This window comes from Leptodactylus fuscus, chromosome 6, assembly GCF_031893055.1.
Source record: "Leptodactylus fuscus isolate aLepFus1 chromosome 6, aLepFus1.hap2, whole genome shotgun sequence".
Lineage (NCBI taxonomy): Eukaryota > Metazoa > Chordata > Amphibia > Anura > Leptodactylidae > Leptodactylus > Leptodactylus fuscus.
In genome coordinates this window covers 84,758,472-84,778,300 of record NC_134270.1, presented here as the reverse complement: position 1 = coordinate 84,778,300, position 19,829 = coordinate 84,758,472, and the positions used below count along the sequence as shown (strand labels likewise).

At 39.8% G+C, this 19,829-nt stretch overlaps 1 protein-coding gene across 1 annotated transcript in view; it reads right to left on the bottom strand.

The window, feature by feature from the left end:
• Positions 1–19,829, bottom strand: part of CACNG7 (calcium voltage-gated channel auxiliary subunit gamma 7) — a 163,552-nt gene that overhangs the window by 60,897 nt on the left and 82,826 nt on the right. Inside the window, exons 4-5 of the mRNA XM_075276806.1 lie at positions 10,078–10,218; positions 19–164 (exon numbers count right to left, since the gene is read on the bottom strand). Coding sequence (XP_075132907.1) covers positions 19–164; positions 10,078–10,218 — 287 coding nt within the window. The remainder of the gene's footprint in view (positions 1–18; positions 165–10,077; positions 10,219–19,829) is intronic.

The following is a 19,829-nucleotide window of genomic DNA, read 5'->3' as shown; positions in this document are numbered from 1 at the left end:
AAAACAGTAACTACAAACCTCTTTTAGGAGAAATGAGGAGGCTGCAAAAGCAAAAGACCACCCATATCGGTAATGGAAGTACTGTTCAGAACTACTTGGCCTGTTCATAACTTCATCGTTGATACTGGAGATATAAAGAACCAAACCCACAACAAGAGAAAGGCCTGTAATACAATAAAAACATAATTAAAAGTAACAGTAGAAATAATTGAATATCTGATCATCTAATGCATACTGAAAAAACAAATACAATGAGGAAGTAGCAGGAAACTGGCAATGAAAGATCACAAGCAAAACAAACTAACTATAATCTAATATCTTTCTGGCTGGTAAAATCTAATGCTATTCCTGTGGATTTTATCGGAGCCTGTCGCAAGGCTGGTAGGACTTTATCAATCACGGTCTCAGGTTACCACATCAAAGCTGGTGTGTCAGAAAATAGGTGAATTTGTGGGAAAAAAACAAGAACTGCAAACCTACAGCTGAGTGAAGCATACATGTCTCAAACCCTTCAATGACATGGCCAACAACTGCCTTTAGCCCTCTTGTTCAAAACTGATGTGTCAATTTATATGCAAATAAGTTTGAGATGCTTTAACTTACCCAAGTGATTTTAAGGATGTTTTTTTTTCCTGACATATTGTACTTCATCTTAGTGGTTAAATTTGATTAATATTTTGAATTTGGCTCTTAAATCTAATTAATATTTAGAACTTGGTCCCTTTTTAATAGGTAGTGGGGTCCAGTAAAGGCACATATTAACTCTCTTATCCCTACTCTTGCTTATTGCAGTCTTCCACCTCCTCTTCAGCCTCCCATGCACCATACATTATGTCGTAGCAACATGATGTATGATGCAAAGGGCCCATTGAAGACTGAATTGGGAAGAGAAGGAGGCAGGAGTAGGGATCGGTAAGTGAATGCAGCCAGTCCGTCCCAATTCAACTCGAGTTGTTGCTAAAAATACAATTGGAACACAAAACCGGGAAGATGTGGTGCCCTGACTCAGTGACAGGTAAGTAATGACCTAATACTGCTAATACCAGTGAACACACCTGCCACATGGACAGCCCCTTAAAGCGTTTAACCGCCTTTTTATTATTGATGGCCTGTCCTCATAATAGGCAATCAATATTACATCTTCAGGGGTCCAACAGCCAGAACCCCTGTCCTGTCTGTCTTCTGCATCCTCATCTGTTTGGCAATTTAGGTCTCAGGCTCCAGTGGTCACACGGGGCGTGATGACATTGTTATGTTGGCGCACCCCATGTAACCACTGGTGTGACATCAGTTACCAGCAGGTAGAGCCGGGAGCGAATGCTTTCATTACGCCACGATCATTACGCCACTGCCCACAGCTTCTGCTTTGCTGCAGAAAAAAAAATTCCATGCAATGTGCACTGCATGACTTTTCTGACCCAGTCATTATATTTCAGTCTCCAGTCATCCTACAGTCAGAGTTTGTCTTGATATCACCTCCCAACTCCTATCATTGTGCCACACTGAGGCCATGCATAAGTGTATACTCATGCACTTGTCATACTATCACATCCTGGATTTCCTATGACAGCTGCTTTTTTCTGTTGTATCTACAACAATTGTCAGTAAACTTTTATGATCAGCGTCACTATCTACTTCCACTAGTCTCACCTGGGGTATATCACAGACTTATACTATAGACCAGGGGTGCTCACACTTTTTCAGCGTGTGAGCTACTTTATTAGCTGACCAAGGCAAAAGATCTACTAGGGCGATCATAAGATCTGACACATTGTATGGATGGTGTTGGGTTGTGGCTTTTTACTCCTTAATCATTAAAATGCCCGTGTTTGATAAGTAGCCCTACAGGCATATCATAGTATCAGTTTGTGTATTACCAGGTATTAGAAATATTCTAAAGTAGTCAGCATTGCAGAGTCTCATTGCTCTTTAGATGATCTATTCCCAAAAGGTTATAATATGCATGTTTCAGATAGATTAAAGGGATTGCCATTTTGATACTTACCAAGCACAGGGCCATTGATATTGCAGCTCAGCAGCAGTATGATTATGTGACCAATGGACATGATGTCACTGCTCGAGAAGAGGAAGTGGATCTCAATATCCTAGTCCCTGACAACCCCTGTAATGATCCTTCATATGGCAGGATGTGCAGTGCTATAATATTGCAGCTCAGAAGTTCATGCTGAAAATTAAACTCTGCAATACTGAATATTTATGATTTGGGTCTCTAGGAAGATGAGACGGGACAATCAAACAGCATACATAAAACTGACATAGGGAGTGCCCTCTTTGGGGAGTTCTGTAATGTGATCATGTAATATAGATGGGGTGAAGGGGGACGCAAAGGAAGTGGCATTGAAGGATGAGAGGAGCAGAGAGGAAACTTCCATGTGGAATACTTTATAGAATTCAGATGTAAAGCCATCCGGACCCAGGGTTTTGCCTGTTGAGAGGAAATGATGGTGTGATCTAGCTCTTCTGTCGTGAAAGAGTTTTCTAGTTGGGGTGATTGTGTCTTAAAGGGATTCTATCATTAGAAACACTTTTTACAGTAAATACACGTAGAAATAGCTTAAAAAAAAGCTATTCTTCTCTTACCTTTATTATCCTGATCCGCGCTACTGTTCCTGAGAAATATCTTCTTTCTTGCTTATATAAATGAGTTTTCTCGCAGCATTGGAGGCGTCCCCAGTGCTGCTTGAAAACTCTCCAGCGACGGCCTCTGTCTTCTTCCCCGCCTCTGCCTTCTTCTCTCGCATTCCTTCTTCTCTGGTTCCAAAAGTACCGACTGCGCATGTCCATCAGACATTTTCCTGTGCGCTGAACAGGCCACAGGAAAATGGTCAACGGACATGCACAGTCGGCGCAGTTGGCCATTTTCCTGTGCCCTCTCCTGTTGGACCCACGGGAAAATGTCTGGCAGACGTGTATTTACTTTAAAAAGGGTTTCTAATAATTGAATCCCTTTAATGCAGTGAAGGTAGGGCAGTATCAGTAATATACTGGGTTAGAGACCTGTGAGAGGTCAGTGTTGGGTTTGTGTAAAGTATACAGGGTTATCTGCTAAAGATTGAGTTTGTGTTGCATTTCTAGTATATCATGTTTGGAAAGGAGGTCTTCTAGTTTTGTACTAGCTTCTTTGTTCCTATTAGAGCCATGTTTGATCAGAGTCCCTCTAAGAATAAATTTGAGAGTTTCCCACTGAAGGGGGATGTTGGGTCATGCAAGTTATCCAAGTTTTGTTTAAGCTCAGACATGCAGCCCTCATCCAGCAGAAAAAGCTCATTAAGCCTCCAGTAAAATTGTTTAGCAAACATAGTTGAGTTCAAAATGAACAGAACACTGATAAGTAGATATTGCCCATACCGCGGGATACAACTGGCGGCAGTAAATTGTGATGTACAAGGACATAGTCTAGTCTGCTGTATGAGACATGTGCATGCAAACAAAATGGGTAATCCCTGATCTCTGTGTGTAGGATATGCCATGTATCACAAAGCTGCATGGTGTGCAGTAATTCACAGACTTTGTTTCATTTGTTTTAGGACATGTAGGATTTTCCCGTGAAGGAGTCAATGATGGCGTTCATGTTAAGATTGAGATTCCCACAGAGAATTAGATGATTTGCACAAAAGAAGTGGTCTTTTGTGGTCTGGGGGTGTGTCTGATATTTCTCTATATATCTAGCTAGCACTGCACAAGGCTTTTTTTTTGTGCATGTCCTGACGCATCTGAGTGCTGGTCAGTGACATATACATTACTCAATTTGTTTGGCACAGGTTTTTTTTTTTTTTTTTTTTAATCAAATAACTACAATCAGTTGCTTGGAAAGGAGGTCTTTTAGTTTTGTACTAGCTTCTTCGTTCCTATTAGAGCCATGCTTGATCAGAGTCCCTCTAAGAATAAATTTGAGAGTTTCCCACTGAAGGGGGAGGTTGGGTCATGCAAGTTATCCAAGTTTTGTTTAAGCGCAGACATGCAGCCCTCATCCAGCATAAAAAAACTCATTAAGCCTCTAGTAAAATTGTTTAGCAAACATGGTTGAGTTCAAAATTAACAGAACACTGATAAGAAGATATTGCTCATACCGCGGGATGCTCTCACTCTCTCTGTATATATGTATAGATCTATCTATCTATCTATCTATCTATCTATCTATCTATCTATCTATCTATCTATCTAGTTAAAGTTTAGCTAGAGTCCATACAATCTTTTTTTTTTTTTTTTTTTTTTTTATTGCACAAAGCATCTTTTTGTGCAAATCCTGCCACTACCACTAAGCACTGGTCAGTGACATATATATTAGTAATAGCATTTATGCTCAATTTATTTGGCTAATTTTTTTTTAATCCAATAGTAGTCAGTTGCTATATGTATAGCCAATCAATATATATTGTTGGGTAGAATCAGCACAACCTTTTTTTTTTTTACTTTTCTCATTTTATTGAAATCCCTATATATGTAGTTAAATTTTAGCTAGAATCAGTTCAACTTTTTTTAAATTCTAATAGTAGTTAGAATCAGTTGTCATATGTATAGATAAAAGTCTCTCTCTCTCTCTCTCTCTCTCTCTCTCTCTCTCTCTCTGTATGTATTAGCAGGAGGACCTGGCGTGGTCAAATAGGCAAAGAGTATGTAACAGTGAACACCCTGCTGCTTATACAGTAGGGTAGAGTTCAGGTTATGTGACTAAGATTAAAGAGGTATTCCCACGTCGCGTACTCACCAGTCTTCATTGCTGTAAAATCTGTCTTCCTGCTTTGTTGCATCATTGGTGGGCGGGGTTACATATGCAAAGCCAGCAGCGAGATGCCGCTGGCCCTGCGTGCACGCTCATAGATGGTGAGACCAGTCAGTTCTCCAGCATTCACAATGTGAATACAGACCCGGCATCCGTTGTAATAGAGAGGCGGATGCCGGGGAGGGTTAAACGCCGACACAGGTGCCTGCAACATTCCTATGCTCCTGCCCTGCATGAAGGCAGCAGCGGCAGGAGCGATGCTATTATTCCGCTCCTCCGCCCCCCCGGAATAGCAGCATCGCTCCTGCCGCTGCTGGCTTCATGCAGGGCAGGAGCATAGCAATGTTGCAGGCACCTGTGTCGGCGTCTAACCCTCCCCGGCATCCGCCTCTCTATTACAACGGATGCCGGGTCTGTATTGGCGGCCCCTTCCCCCCGAAGGGTAAACTACCCCTCCAGGCTCGCTCCCGTGCACTTAGCCCCTCCTCCCTCCCCCCTGAGAGCAGCAGATACATCACTTGACTTATGACCAGATAAGTCAAGGGATGTGTAAAAAAAAAATGAATAAAGTAAGATAGTGCACAAACAAACAAAGCAGTTTTTTTTTTTTTTTTTTATGTAGATTGTGAGCCCCACATAGAGCTCACAATGTACATTTTTTTCCCTATCAGTATGTCTTTGGAATATGGGATGGAAATCCATGCAAACATGGGGAGAACATACAAACTCCTTGCCGATGGTTTTCTGCCCTTGGCGGGATTTGAACACCAGGACTCCAGCGCTGCAAGGCTGCAGTGCTAACCACTGAGCCACCGTGTGGCCCCAAGCAAAGCAGTTTTTCTGAAGCAATGTATTTAGGAAAAGTCTTACATTCACATTAACAAGCAGTATAGATAGGATCCTTGTGATGGGACAACCCCTTTAAGGCCTTATGTAGCGAGTCACAGAAAATATTGCAGAGGAAATGCAGATTTTTTCTGCAATGTGTGGATGGGAATAGCCACAATCCCATCCACTTTGCAAATACTGTGAAATGCAGCATTTGTCCTTTGCTACTCAGCTACTCAGTGGCTCATGAAGGCCATTAGTCTGGCTCAGTGTTTCCCAAACTTTTCAAACTCAAGCACCCCTGGAAAATATTTTTTTCTTTAAGGCACCTCTGCCAAATAATTTTAACCAAAAGACAAATATACTAGTTTTTGAAATTACAGCTGGAATCACATCAAAACTGCATGCATTTTTCTGTTGCAGTTTTGATGCAATTGCAACTACATCACAACTACACCATGTGAATGCACCATCAATACTACACCATCCTATACTTTCCAGCAAGAACATATAAAACCTTTTACTATCACCAAGCTCCCTTGGCCTCAAATAGTATGCTCATGCTCCCCAGAGGCCCATCACACAGTACATGCTCCCCACTAACTCTCAGACACATAATAATGCTTCCCAATGGCCATAAGACACCAAATAATGTTCCCCACTGGTCCCCAGAACCTAATAATGCTCTCCACTGGCCCACAGACACATAATAATGCTCCTCACTAGATCCCAGATACCTAATAATACTCTCAAGTGACCCACAGGCAAGTAGTAATGTTCTTCAGTAGCCCCTAAGGAAATAATAATGTACCCTGTGACCCTCAGATAAGTAATAATTAGAGATGAGCGAGTAGTATTCGATCGAGTAGGTATTCGAACGAATACTACGGTATTCGAAATACTCGTACTCATTTGAATACTATCGTAATTCACAGTAAAGATTTGATTCAGAACCAGCGTTGATTTGCCGAATGCTATACAGTGTATAGCATTCGGCAAATCAACGCTGATTCTGCAGTAGGCTCGTCCTTGTTAGTCAAGAGAGCTGGCAGCTTGTGGGAGCTGACTTTTTCTCATAGGAATGTATTGACCAGCGTTGATTGGCCAGTGTACAACATTCGGCCAATCAACGCTGGTTCTGCCGGAGGCTTGTCTGTGAGGAGGCGAAGTCTAAGATCGGACCACAGCAGTCTCCATTGTGGTCCGATCTTAGACTCTGCCCTCCTCACAGACGAACCTCCGGCAGAACCAGTGTTGATTGGCCGAATGCTGTATACTGTATAGCATTCAGGCAATCAACGCTGGTCAATGCTATTCCTATGAGAAAAATGAAAGCTGCCGACTAGCAAGGAAGAGCCTCCTGCAGAACCAGCATTGATTGGCTGAATGCTATACAGCAAATCAATGCTGGTTCTACAGCAGGCTCATCTTTGCTAGTCGGGAGAGCTGGCAGCTTGCGGTTACACGGGAGCTGACTTTTTTCTCATAGGAATGCATTGGCCAGCGTTGATTGGCCGAATGCTATACAGTGTACAGCATTCAGCCAATCAAAGCTGGTTCTGCCGGAGGTTCATCTGTGTTGAGGCGGAGTCTAAGATCTACCACAATGGAGACTGCTGTGGTCTGATCTTAGACTCCACCTCCCAGAACTAGCAAGGATGAGCCTGCTGCAGAACCATCGTTGATTTGCCGAATGCTATACAGTGTATAGCATTTGGCCAATCAATGCTGGTTCTGCAGGACGAGTAAGGGCCGGTTCACATCAGCGCTTGCTTTCCATCCGGAAGGAGTCCGCAGGAGGACCCCCCGAACGGAATATCAGCGCAACTGCAAGTGCTGTACAGTTAAAGCGCACGGACCCCATAGACTATAATGCTTTAACTGCACAGCACTCCTCCTAAACACTCTCCTCCTGTTACTTGTGTACTTGGTGACTCTCCTTTAGTCGAATAGTGGTTTCCCCTGAAACGAGCATTTTTTCCCATAGACTATAATGGAATTCGATTGAGTAGTCGAATATTGAGGCTCTACTCAAACCGAATATTGAATCTCAAATATTTCACTACTTGCTCATCTCTAGTAATAATATCTTCCAGTGCCCCACAGACAAGTAATAATGTTCTCCAGTGACCCCTCCAGAATGTAATAATGCTCCTCATTGGCCCATTGGACACCTCACAATTAATGCTTCCCAGTGGCCCCCAGACAAGTAATAATGTCTCTCAGTGGCCTCCTGACAAGCAATAATGTCCCCCATTGGCCCTTTGACAACTAATAATGTCCCCCAGTGGCACCATATTGTATTTTTACTATATAAATAAGAAAACAACCACCACTTACCCATCTTTGGTCCCCGCAGCTCTGTGATCCCCTTCCTCTGCAGATCAATGCAGAAGATCTTTAGCAAACATCACTAGCCTGAGTAATAGCGCTGGAAGGTAAATCCTTCCTGCTGCATACAGTAGTTCTATTTAACTACAGGTCTAGGATGCCAATGCAGTTAAAAGGAGTAATGCGGGTATTTCCCCAGTAGATTATTTTGGCACCCCCCGGGGGGTCTAAACGTCACCCAAGGGTGCCGCAGAACCACAGTAGGGAATTGCTGGTCTTGCCATTAATTGGTTGAGCAGTCAAATTGTGTGTTGAGTGGGACAAGGAAGCAGAAACTAATAGGAAGTCCAATAAACACTAGCACGGGAACAGTGGGGAACTGGTGAGGTGTCACTTTTCTAATTTTATTATTTATTATCATTATTATTATTAGATAATTTTATTATGACATGCTATGAATGAAAAAAATAAAATGTCCACATCACATCTTTAAGTCAAACAATTTTGTAAGCTTATACACTCATTGTTTCAGTTTATTTTCAAGGCTAAGGGCCCACGTAGCAAAAAGCAGCTACAAAACACTACGAAATCAAATACATTGTGTTGTGCTTAATTCTGCAGTGTTTTTCTCTGAGTTTTTGCTGCATTTCACCCATAAAATAGGTGCTTTCTTTATGTTTTCCATTCCTTTTGAAGCCAATTAAGACTTAGGTCTCACATTGCGGAAACAAAACTTTTTTTCTTGCAGATTTTTCAGCATTTTTTTTTTGAGCCAAGAGCGACTTCAAAAGGAATGGAAAATATAGAGGAAGCACTCATACTTCTTACTTCTGCCTACTCCACTGCTGACTATGCTCAAACTCTGCAACAAAAAATGCTGAAAACACAGTACAGAAACAACAAAAGACTGCGGCAATAAATGATGTTTTACGGTACCTGCAAAACAAATGAGACTTTGTTTAATCCTGTGAATAGCAGAAAAAAAATCTTCTGTGGAAAAGCTGCGTTTTCAAAATCACCAACACATTCAATAATACCTGCAGAAATGCTGGCATTATAGCTATAGGTATAGTAAGAGCAGAAAATCCACAGAATTCTGCAGAATTTCTGTGAAAATAATGTGATGCATTTCTGCCACAGACATGATTCGCTCAGAAAACCCATTTTACAAATATAGCAAAAGAAACATAAACTTTAGTACATTATATAGTACAGTCTCCCTAAGTAGAGTGCAGTATATAGTACAGTCTCCCTAAGTAGAGTGCAGTATATAGTACAGTCTCCCTAAGTAAAGTGCAATATACAGTACAGTCTCCCTAAGTAGAGTGCAGTATATAGTAAAGTCTCCCTAAGTAGAGTGCAGCACATAGTACAGTTTCCCTAAGTAGAATACAGTACATAATACAGTCTCCCTAAGTAGAGTGTAGTATATAGTACAGTCTCCCTAAGTAGAGTGCAGTATATAGCACAGTCTCCTTAAGTAAAGTAAAGTATATAGTACAGTCTCCCTAGGTAGAGTGCAGTATATAGTTCAGTCTCCCTAGGTAGAGTGCAGTACATAGTACAGTCTCCCTAAGTAGACTGCAGTACATAGTACAGTCTCCCTAAGTAGAGTGCAGTATATAGTACAGTCTCCCTAAGTAGAGTGCAGTATATAGTACAGTCTCCCTAAGTAGAGTGCAGTATATAGTACAGTCTTCCTAAGTAGAGTGCAGTATATAGCACAGTCTCCTTAAGTAGAATACAGTACATAATACAGTCTCCCTAAGTAGAGTGCAGTATATAGTACAGTCTCCCTAAGTAGAGTGCAGTATATAGTGCAGTCTCCCTAAGTAGAGTGCAGTATATAGTACAGTCTCCCTAAGTACAGTGCAGCAAATAGTACAGTCTCCCTAAGTAGACTGCAGTACATAGTACAGTCTCCGTAAGTAGAGTGCAGTACATAGTACAGTCTCCCTAAGTAGAGTGCAGTATATAGTACAGTCTCCCTAAGTAGAGTTCAGTATACAGTACAGTCTTTAAAATACATTTTCAGTATCCTTGTAGCTGTGCTCTAGCTACAAGGAGTTATTCTAACATAGCAAATACAACATAATATGCAGAAGTTTTCTACTACCAAAGAGGTCGTTTGAGATGTAATATAAGCAGTATTTATAAGTTGTGGTATAACTTACCTGAAAGTATAAAGAAAATGCCAGACACAAAAGCCAGTATTGTTCTTTGTGGTCGAATGTGCCCAATGTTGCTTATCACAAAGGCAGTAAACACAAGAAAAAGGCTGACCATGGGAAATGGTGTAGCACTACGGATGGTTTCTGCGTAAAAGGTAAAAAACAATCTGTAAACAATGCTTTTGTTGTAATGCAATACTTCTAGGTTTGCTTAAAGGTCCTTTTACACAGGCTGATGATTGGTCTATGTATAGGAAATGAGTGTTAGTAGGATAGCTCATTCCCAATAATTGTGCTGGGATCAACTGAAAAGGTGCAAACACACGATTGCTTGGTGACTGCATCTCAAATGCGGCACCGACACGCACATTGCTTGCTGGAAGCAAATCGTCTTGGGTATACAGTAATACACTGTTGGCAAACAATGAAACTGTATAGGGGACAAGTAATCACTTTAGGCATTGTTGTAATTGCGCAGCAGGTAATGGGGCATATTTATCAAATGAAGTATGATTATGATTATAAATATTGTACACCCTTAGATAATACAATGTTTGTATATACATATACTATACTTCTATACTATAGAACTATGCTATTGGTGTATATATATATATATATATATATATATATATATATATATATATATATTTTTATCTCTCTATATACTTAGATATACTGTACATACAAATACAATATAGTCAGCACTCCAGACTTGACATATATATATATATATATATATATATATATATATATATATGTAAATGTACTGTATTCACCTATGTAACATTTCTGCTCTAGTGCTAGAGCCTTTCTCAAACATTTAAGTAAGACTCTTGTGCTAGAGATGAAATTTTGCATAGGTGAATAAAGTACCCTCACTTTTTTCATTATGAGCTCTGGAGTGCTGCCTGACTGTATTCAGCTACTATACTATAGAACTCTGCTATTGATATTAATATTTCCTGACAGAATCACTCTAGGTTTACATATGCGCTTGGGTTTTCATTCTTCAAGTCCACTTGGGGACCCGAAAAACAGAAACCTAATCTGCTTAAAAAGGGGTTACCCATGGAAACCTCACAGTTTTCACCCGAAAAATGCAGAGAGAAGTATCCCGCTTGCAGGAGTTTTCTGATCACATTTTTAAAGTGGAATGAGGAAGGGAATCACTGAGTGCAGATGTGAACCAAGCCTTAGATTTGCTGCATTTGTGTAGTAAGACTTTCTAGTTCAGAACGTGAGACAGATTTTTGACTCATTTGAAAGCGAGGCAGATTTTTTTTAGAACATTCGAAAGAAAGATTTTTGCCGCATCAGAAAGTGCACCACATTTCTGAAGGTCTATTCAACAGAATAATAAATATGTCTAAAACTATTCATGGGATTAGACAGTATTGATAAATATGCCCCAATGTGTTTTATCCTCGCCTGTACTGACCCATGTAATAGGTCCTTTATGCATTCAAGAAAGTACTGAGGAACAAATACTTACATGTAAATTCAAACAAGACTCCAATATTCAACTATGATTTGTACATAGATGTAGATGTACATAAAGATGATTTAAAATCTCCCTCTTTCTTATTCTACCTTTTGGAATATTTACATATTTACACATGACAATCATAGATGTGTCCATGTATTTACACAAAAAAAATAAATACCACATACTTCTGTGTACTGTCACATACATTTATAGTCAAACAACATTTAGTTTAATTCTGTACATTGTAAGACATGGGGTCAAATTGCAGCTGAAGATTAATAACTGTACATAATACACATTAATTGAGCACAATAATGTACCATAGAAGGAGAAGACACTGCAGCTATAGGGCCACTGGAGAGAAGATGGCTCACCCCTGATTGACGAATGAGCCCATGATCTCTGTAAGGGTGCACTGGGAGAAACAAACTCAATGCAAAAAATAAATGTTTGATTATATTAATTCAAGGTTCATAGTAGATGAGGTTGGATGGAGACATCAGTTCATCAAGTCCAACCTATAACCCTACAATCCCTACAGAGTTGTTCAGCATAAAAGGAATTATTGAACTACATTTTTTCACTATTTTGGTATCAAAATACAATTATTACCTAATTATATTATCTACCTCATTTTCAGTACTGTAACACAAAAAGCATAAACCAAGTGAGCATTTCTTGTTTTCTGCAATACAATATGTACATCCTATTGGCCCCATTTAATATTCCATTCAATTAACTTATACGTTTTGCTTTTATGGTGTACATTGTGCAGTTAAAATTACATATGCCACAATCATACCAAATTTATATATTTTTTATGTATTAATACCATAAAAATAAAAATTCTTTTTTCTACACATAATTTTCTTTGTATTTTCATATTTTGATCCCCATGAGTTTTTAATATTCATTGCAACAGAGCTGTGTAAGAGTTCTTTTTTGTGGGACAAGCTGAAGTTTTTATCTGTAAAATTATATGGTACATACAAATTTTTTAGTAATTTTATTCACATTTTCAGATTTGGGGACACTCTAGTCAGGGCTCGTTCACATCTGCGTTGTGAACTCCGTTCTGCAGGTTTCCGTTTCCTGCCTAAAACAGAGGCAGGAGACGGAAACCTGCAGGAGTCTCTCTCCCCCATTCATTTGAATGGGTGAGAGAGATGTCCGGCCGTGAGCGGCGGTGAGCGTTTTATGCTCTCCGCCGCGAAACCGGGTTTTATAATCCGGACACAGAGTCGGACATGCAGTACTCTGTGTCCGGATAAAAAAATCAGGTTTCGCGGCGGAGAGCATAAAACGCTCACCGCCGCTCACGGCCGGACCCGGTCTGAGCTTTCCGACTTCTGGCATGCAGAAGACGGAAAGCTCAGAACGAAAGGTGAACGCAGGTGTGAACCTAGCGTCAGCTTGATTTCTGATACAATATAATGCGATACTTCACTATACTGCAATATATCTGCTTCTACATTATATACGTTGTACTCTAACAAGCATGGGAGCCTTTGATAAACTCCTGGCTGCCATGACAATGAATCATTGCCCCCATGACATTTTAGGGGTGGCAATGGCTCCATTATAGAAGTGTCCATGTGCTGTAACTGCTTAGATTACAGATAGCCAAACATTCCAGCAGTATAATACAGTCAGTACCTGCCATGAATGAAAATAAATTAGCTCTTGAGTTCTCTCCATAACCCCTTGTTACACTGAACATAATAAAGCATCATAGTGTCAGGCAGGGGGTAAATCACATCAGTTAGGAGAAAGAAAAGATCCAGAACATCTATAATGTGTTTTTACTAAAGGGTCAGCAAAAAAATTGCATCACCTGAGCTGCTTGATTTCTATATATATAATGTCCTGCATGACCTGTAAAGAAATTCTATAGGTCAATGCCATGACAAGTCAATAAAGTCTCAATATCTCAATTCATACATAATCTGATTATATCAATTCAACAGCCTGAAGATTGTGTCTGTATACACAAATGAATGGAGCAAAAGTCACACACATTGCACAAAACACCCCCACATTTTTCCTTTCATGGGATAGACTCAAGCTCTTCAAAATCTGCACAACAACGCATCTATTTTTTTTTTCCAAGCAACATGCTAACCAGCCTATGTAATATGGCATATACAGAATCAAAATCACAGAGGAGATTATTACTCGAAGCTAAAGAGTGTCAATGAGAAGGAATAATGACCACAATAAAACTTAACATTTATGGATGAATCATAAAATAGGGAGCTCCAAATGGTCGAGATAAAAAATAGACGAACATGACAAAGGTTTATATAGACCCATGGTTATATCAGATCAGAAAATAGTGGGGGCCAGAATGGAACCAGTTCTAAGTCACAAGAATTGGACACCAGAAGCGACACCAGAAGCGTCACACATGGGAGGGGATCATTTTTATGGACTTTGTACAGTATAGTAACCTGTAAAACCAAACAAGATATGGAGCATGTATCCTTGTATCCATGTATCTAATGGGTCTGTGATCAGAAGTGAGATTTGAGATTAGAGATGCTGTTGCAAAGCAGGATCTGATATGCCTGATTAATCATTTGCGGAACGGACCATTACCTGCCTATATACAAATCATTAAAAGATCAGGATATTTATAAAAATATCCTCCACAGTTATGTCTTCTCATTTGTAAAGTTCCGCAGAGTATTCTAGTGTTATATAAAGTTAATATTATTATTAATGTAACCCAATCTCTTAGATCAGGACATAAAGTTGCATATATCTAGTCTACTGCAAAATATGTGGGGAGGGGAAGGGGAAGAAAGAAAGGGGGAATGTGTACCCTGGAGAAATTGTTACTCCTGGAACATGGCAATATCTATCCCTTTAATAAGTCAACCTGTGTTCCTAAAAGTCCACCACAAATAGAAAATAATAATGGACAGCAGGAGCTGAAGACCCATGACTTTCTTCACCGTACAAGAACGTTAGAACAATGCAAAAGGAGGTCCATGTACATTCTCCATAACAATAAATCCCTCCTATGTGTGATACTTCTGGTGTTCAATCAACACAGTTTGCGTCATTATAGGGGAGGCTCTGGGCTGCACCTTCTCATCTCTGCATAGCGCCCCCCCTGGATTGACACAAGAGGGCGTGACCAATGTCATGGCCAGGGCGGGGTGAAGGCGTGGTCTGGCTTTTTTATACCCAGCTCCAGTGCCACATTCACTGCTCACTCCCATTAAGTACCAGTGTCCAGCTTCATGACTACATTTAAGGGTGTATGACTGCTCCTTGTTGACTATATCAGTTATTTATCAAATGTATGTGGTTGTGAACAAGGGCAGAAGAGGATCTGATCGTGGCTCAAGACCACGACTGGGCATATCTGTGCACTGATCAGCTTTTTGTCCTCGGCTCAATCTGTATGTCTAGCAGGGCTGTTATCAATCATCCCGACCAGACCTGTGGGTAACTTGACCAGGGAGATAGGGGTGTACTATATCCTTCATTCCACTTATAACTGGGATCTATCATCCGTACTAGATCTGAGGGTAACCAGTCTGGGGAGGATAACGGTACATACAGTCCTATGAAAAAGTTTGGGCACCCCTATTAATCTTAATCATTTTTAGTTCTAAATATTTTGGTGTTTGCAGCAGCCAATTCAGTTTGATATATCTAATAACTGATGGACACAGTAATATTTCAGGATTGAAATGAGGTTTATTGTACTAACAGAAAATGTGCAATATGCATTAAACCAAAATTTGACCGGTGCAAAAGTATGGGCACCTCAATAGAAAAGTGACATTAATATTTAGTAGATCCTCCTTTTGCAAAGATAACAGCCTCTAGTCGCTTCCTGTAGCTTTTAATCAGTTCCTGGATCCTGGATAAAGGTATTTTGGACAAACAATTCAAGTTCAGTTAAGTTAGATGGTCGCCGAGCATGGACAGCCCGCTTCAAATCATCCCACAGATGTTCAATGATATTCAGGTCTGGGGACTGGGATGGCCATTCCAGAACATTGTAGTTGTTCCTCTGCATGAATGCCTGAGGATTTGGAGCGGTGTTTTGGATCATTGTTTTGCTGAAATATCCATCCCCGGCGTAACTTCAACTTCGTCACTGATTCTTGAACATTATTCTCAAGAATCTGCTGATACTGAGTGGAATCCATGCGACTCTCAACTTTAACAAGATTCCCGATGCCGGCATTGGCCACACAGCCCCAAAGCATGATGGAACCTCCACCAAATTTTACAGTGGGTAGCATGTGTTTTTCTTGGAATGCTGTTTCTTTTTGGACGCCATGCATAACGCCTTTTTTTATAACCAAACAACTCAATTTTTGTTTCCAAAATGAAGCTGCCTTGTCCAAATGTGCTTTTTCATACCTCAGGCAACTCTATTTGTGGCGTACGTGCAGAAACGGCTTCTTTCTCATCACTCTCCCATACAGCTTCTATTTGTGCAAAGTGCGCTGTATAGTTGACCGATGCACAGTGACACCATCTGCAGCAAGATGATGCTGCAGCTCTTTGGAGGTGGTCTGTAGATTGTCCTTGACTGTTCTCACCATTCTTCTTCTCTGCCTTTCTGATATTTTTCTTGGCCTGCCACTTCTGGGCTTAACAAGAACTGTCCCTGTGGTCTTCCATTTCCTTACTATGTTCCTCACAGTGGAAACTGACAGGTTAAATCTCTGAGACAACTTTTTGTATCCTTCTCCTGAACAACTATGTTGAACAATCTTTGTTTTCAGATAATTTGAGAGTTGTTTTGAGTAGCCCATGATGCCACTCTTCAGAGGAGATTCAAATAGGAGATCAACTTGCAATTGGCCACCTTAAATACCTTTTCTTATGATTGGATACATCTGGCTATGAAGTTCAAAGCTCACTGAGGTTACAAAACCAATTTTGTGCTTCAGTAAGTCAGTAAAAAGTAGTTAGGGGAATTCAAATCTATAAAATGATAAGGGTGCCCATACTTTTGCACCGGTCAAATTTTGGTTTAATGCATATTGCACATTTTCTGTTAGTACAATAAACCTCATTTCAATCCTGAAATATTACTGTGTCCATCAGTTATTAGATATATCAAACTGAAATGGCTGTTGCAAACACCAAAATATTTAGAACAAAAAATGATTAAGATTAATAGGGGTGCCCAAACTTTTTCATAGGACTGTATGTACTAGATCCTTTATTTCAGCTACACAATTGAGGACTTGTATTGAAACATTTGGAGTGTTTTTAACTGACCTTAAACTAAAATGATTGTGGGGCGTATCCTAATTTGATGGGTCTCCAAAACTAACTTATTGAAGATGAGTTCATTTTCTGTTGTTACACTGACCAGGATATATCAATTACTAAGTCTTGAGAAAATTACTACAAATATTTGCACACGATATATCGAGGGGCAATACCATCCAGATACACCTTTGTGTCCTTTGTAAGCCCAGGTTGACACTTAATAGTTCATATCCGTTGTTTCCTCCTGATAAACCTCAGTGGCAAAACAGATCGAGGAATACTGAGGCAAGTTATTATACCCATTGGTTATCAGCCAGTGGTGGTGGGGGGGCACCTTTAACAGTAGATGATTGGACCCGTATTTGTGGTGACTTAGAATTGGTTCCATTCTGGTCTCCACTATTTTCTGATCTATCTACCTCTGTTATTGTATCTACAGAGAATACATTCTGGGTCTTTATAACCCTTTGTCTTGTTCATCTTTTTTTTGGTTCAACCATTTGGAGCTCCCTGTTTTATAATTTATCAATAAATGTCAAGTTTTAATTTCATATACAGAATCAAATCCAAATAAAGTCTATTCTGCATGTTAACAAATGTGTTCATTAATCTAAAAAGTTTTATTTTATTAATTTATTAAAATATTAATTTAAAAAGTCCTTGGTCTCTGATTAAGGATTGATGATTGTTTTTTTTTTTTGTTTGTTTGTTTTTTAAACTAGTCTTCATCGGCTGTGCTGCCTGTTCATATCATATTGTAATAAATATGCAAGAGACATATGACCAAGTTTAATAGTAACTTGGATATCGTTAAGATAATTCATGAATTTGCAATGCAGTATCCCATACCTTAAAGAATTTTAACCACAGATTAGTTCAAAAGCTCTACCTGCCCCTAGAAACAATAACATGGAATGAGACAAAACTTGGAACAGACAATCCGTTATGTGATTTATATCTTTGCTGTGCCACCTTTTACATTTGCCTGTTTGTATTTCCTCCAAACTCAGATTCTGACCTAACATTCTTTAAAGAACCTTATAAAATCACTAGTTTGACACATAAAACTCCACTCATGCAATAATATCAAGCTCAGTGCAGCAGAATTTATACATTTGCTGGACTTTTTGATATATTACATTTTTATGTGTCAAAGATAATTAGTACAAATGGTAACAATTGTTGAACAATGTCTAGAAAAAGCATTTCTAATTGTTAATACAGGGAGCACATAGAACCATGCAGAATAACAACATACATACAGGTATACAACATAAGAAAAACCACCAGGATAACCATATATCAGGCACAAACACCACTACTAGGACTTGAAGCTGTCATTTTAAGGCTCTCTGTACCTGACCTTTCCTCAGAGTAGAACTTTGTATTTGGCAGAAGACTAGCATCATACACTACTCTGAAGATCGACAGTCTGTGGTGGAAGAAAGAATATATGTCAGATAACCTCTTGCTAAATACATTACTAACATTATTACTGCACCGTATATGTATCATAATAAAATGCATAACTTCTTTACCAAAAACATACAGTTTAATCCCTATGTTTTACCTCATACAATTCTGATCTAGTTTAGGCCTAGTTTTAAGGTAGTTTTTTTTTCTTCATTTGACCAAAAGTGGTAATTTTACTAAGAAAAATTAAGCTGATTATATATCTTTTATATTAAAAAATTCATGCTGTACTGGATTCATTAACTATTGGGTGGACTTAGGGGGTGTTAAATCTCATAATTTGCTGAACTTAGAGTGTGAATGGAGAAGGTCATGGAGTAGCATTTGTGTCCAGCATGTCATCCTTGACAGATGAAGGGGCTAGTGGAATCTTGGGTGGAGGTAGAAGAAGTCTCGTTACCAACAACAACACGTCATTGTAGCCAAACTTAGGGCTATGGTCAAACAAGGAACGATCCGGAGTACATGGAAGGATCGTACTTACACTTTTCCTTATGGGGAAAAAACTTGGATGAGGGTAAAGCGTCCTCAGCCTTTATAAGCAGGCTTTGGTAACATGGGGGTAGAGCACTAACTCCACCTTCATACCAGCTCTCACTCTCTTCATTTTGACACTTGATATTTGTCATGCATATTCTATGTTCTTTTAACTTTGTTTAACTTTTGGACTGTAACCTATCTATTCGTTTGAATTAAACCTTCGTTTGCTGTTTTAACCACAAATTGGATTGGACTCCGGATGCTTCTTGGTATCACCGAAGTACACCTCTTGTCTCATCAGTCAAGTGGTGTGGGATGTTATTTAACAGGGGGCGTTCACACTTGTGCCCCTGTCCAGTGTTTGCCCGGGTTTCCGTCTGCAGTCCCGGATCACTACCTGTTAGTCAGCTTTAAAACTAATTCACTTGAATGGGTTTGTAAAGGTAACCGCCGGTGTCCGTCTGCGACCTGTCCGCCATGTCCGACTTTGTGTCTGGCTAAAAAAGTTAATGGGTTTTAAACCTGACCGCTGGGTTTCCGTCCCCTGTCCAGTTTCGCCGGGACTGAGGATAGAAACCCGACGGAATGGCAAAAAACTGGACAGGGGCGCAAGTGTGAAAGAAGCATTATTAAAACTGGTGTTTTCTTCAAAAGAATCAAGACACTCCCAATTTATCAAGATGCCCCAGTATCTTAATTAATCAGGCGCTGCCTGTTCACCATAACGGAAATCTCTTCCTGACAGGAATATGCCTAAATTTCCTGTATATATGATGAGCGCTATAATAAATATGTTGGGCTGGGATGTCTAGTACTTCCCCTTAGTCCTGCTCACATTCATGGAAAGTGGCTAGTGAATGGCAGAACAGGTTTGGACCAAAAAAAGGGCATTGTACCACATTAACACCCATCAACGCCAGATGGGTGTTAATGGGTGTTAACTACTAGCCACTATTATTACTTGTTGCTGTAACACCATAGGCTATCCATACATATATTATATTTATCATAAAAATATTCAGTAACAGATTCACTTTAAAAGATCGGGCTCATTGGGTATACT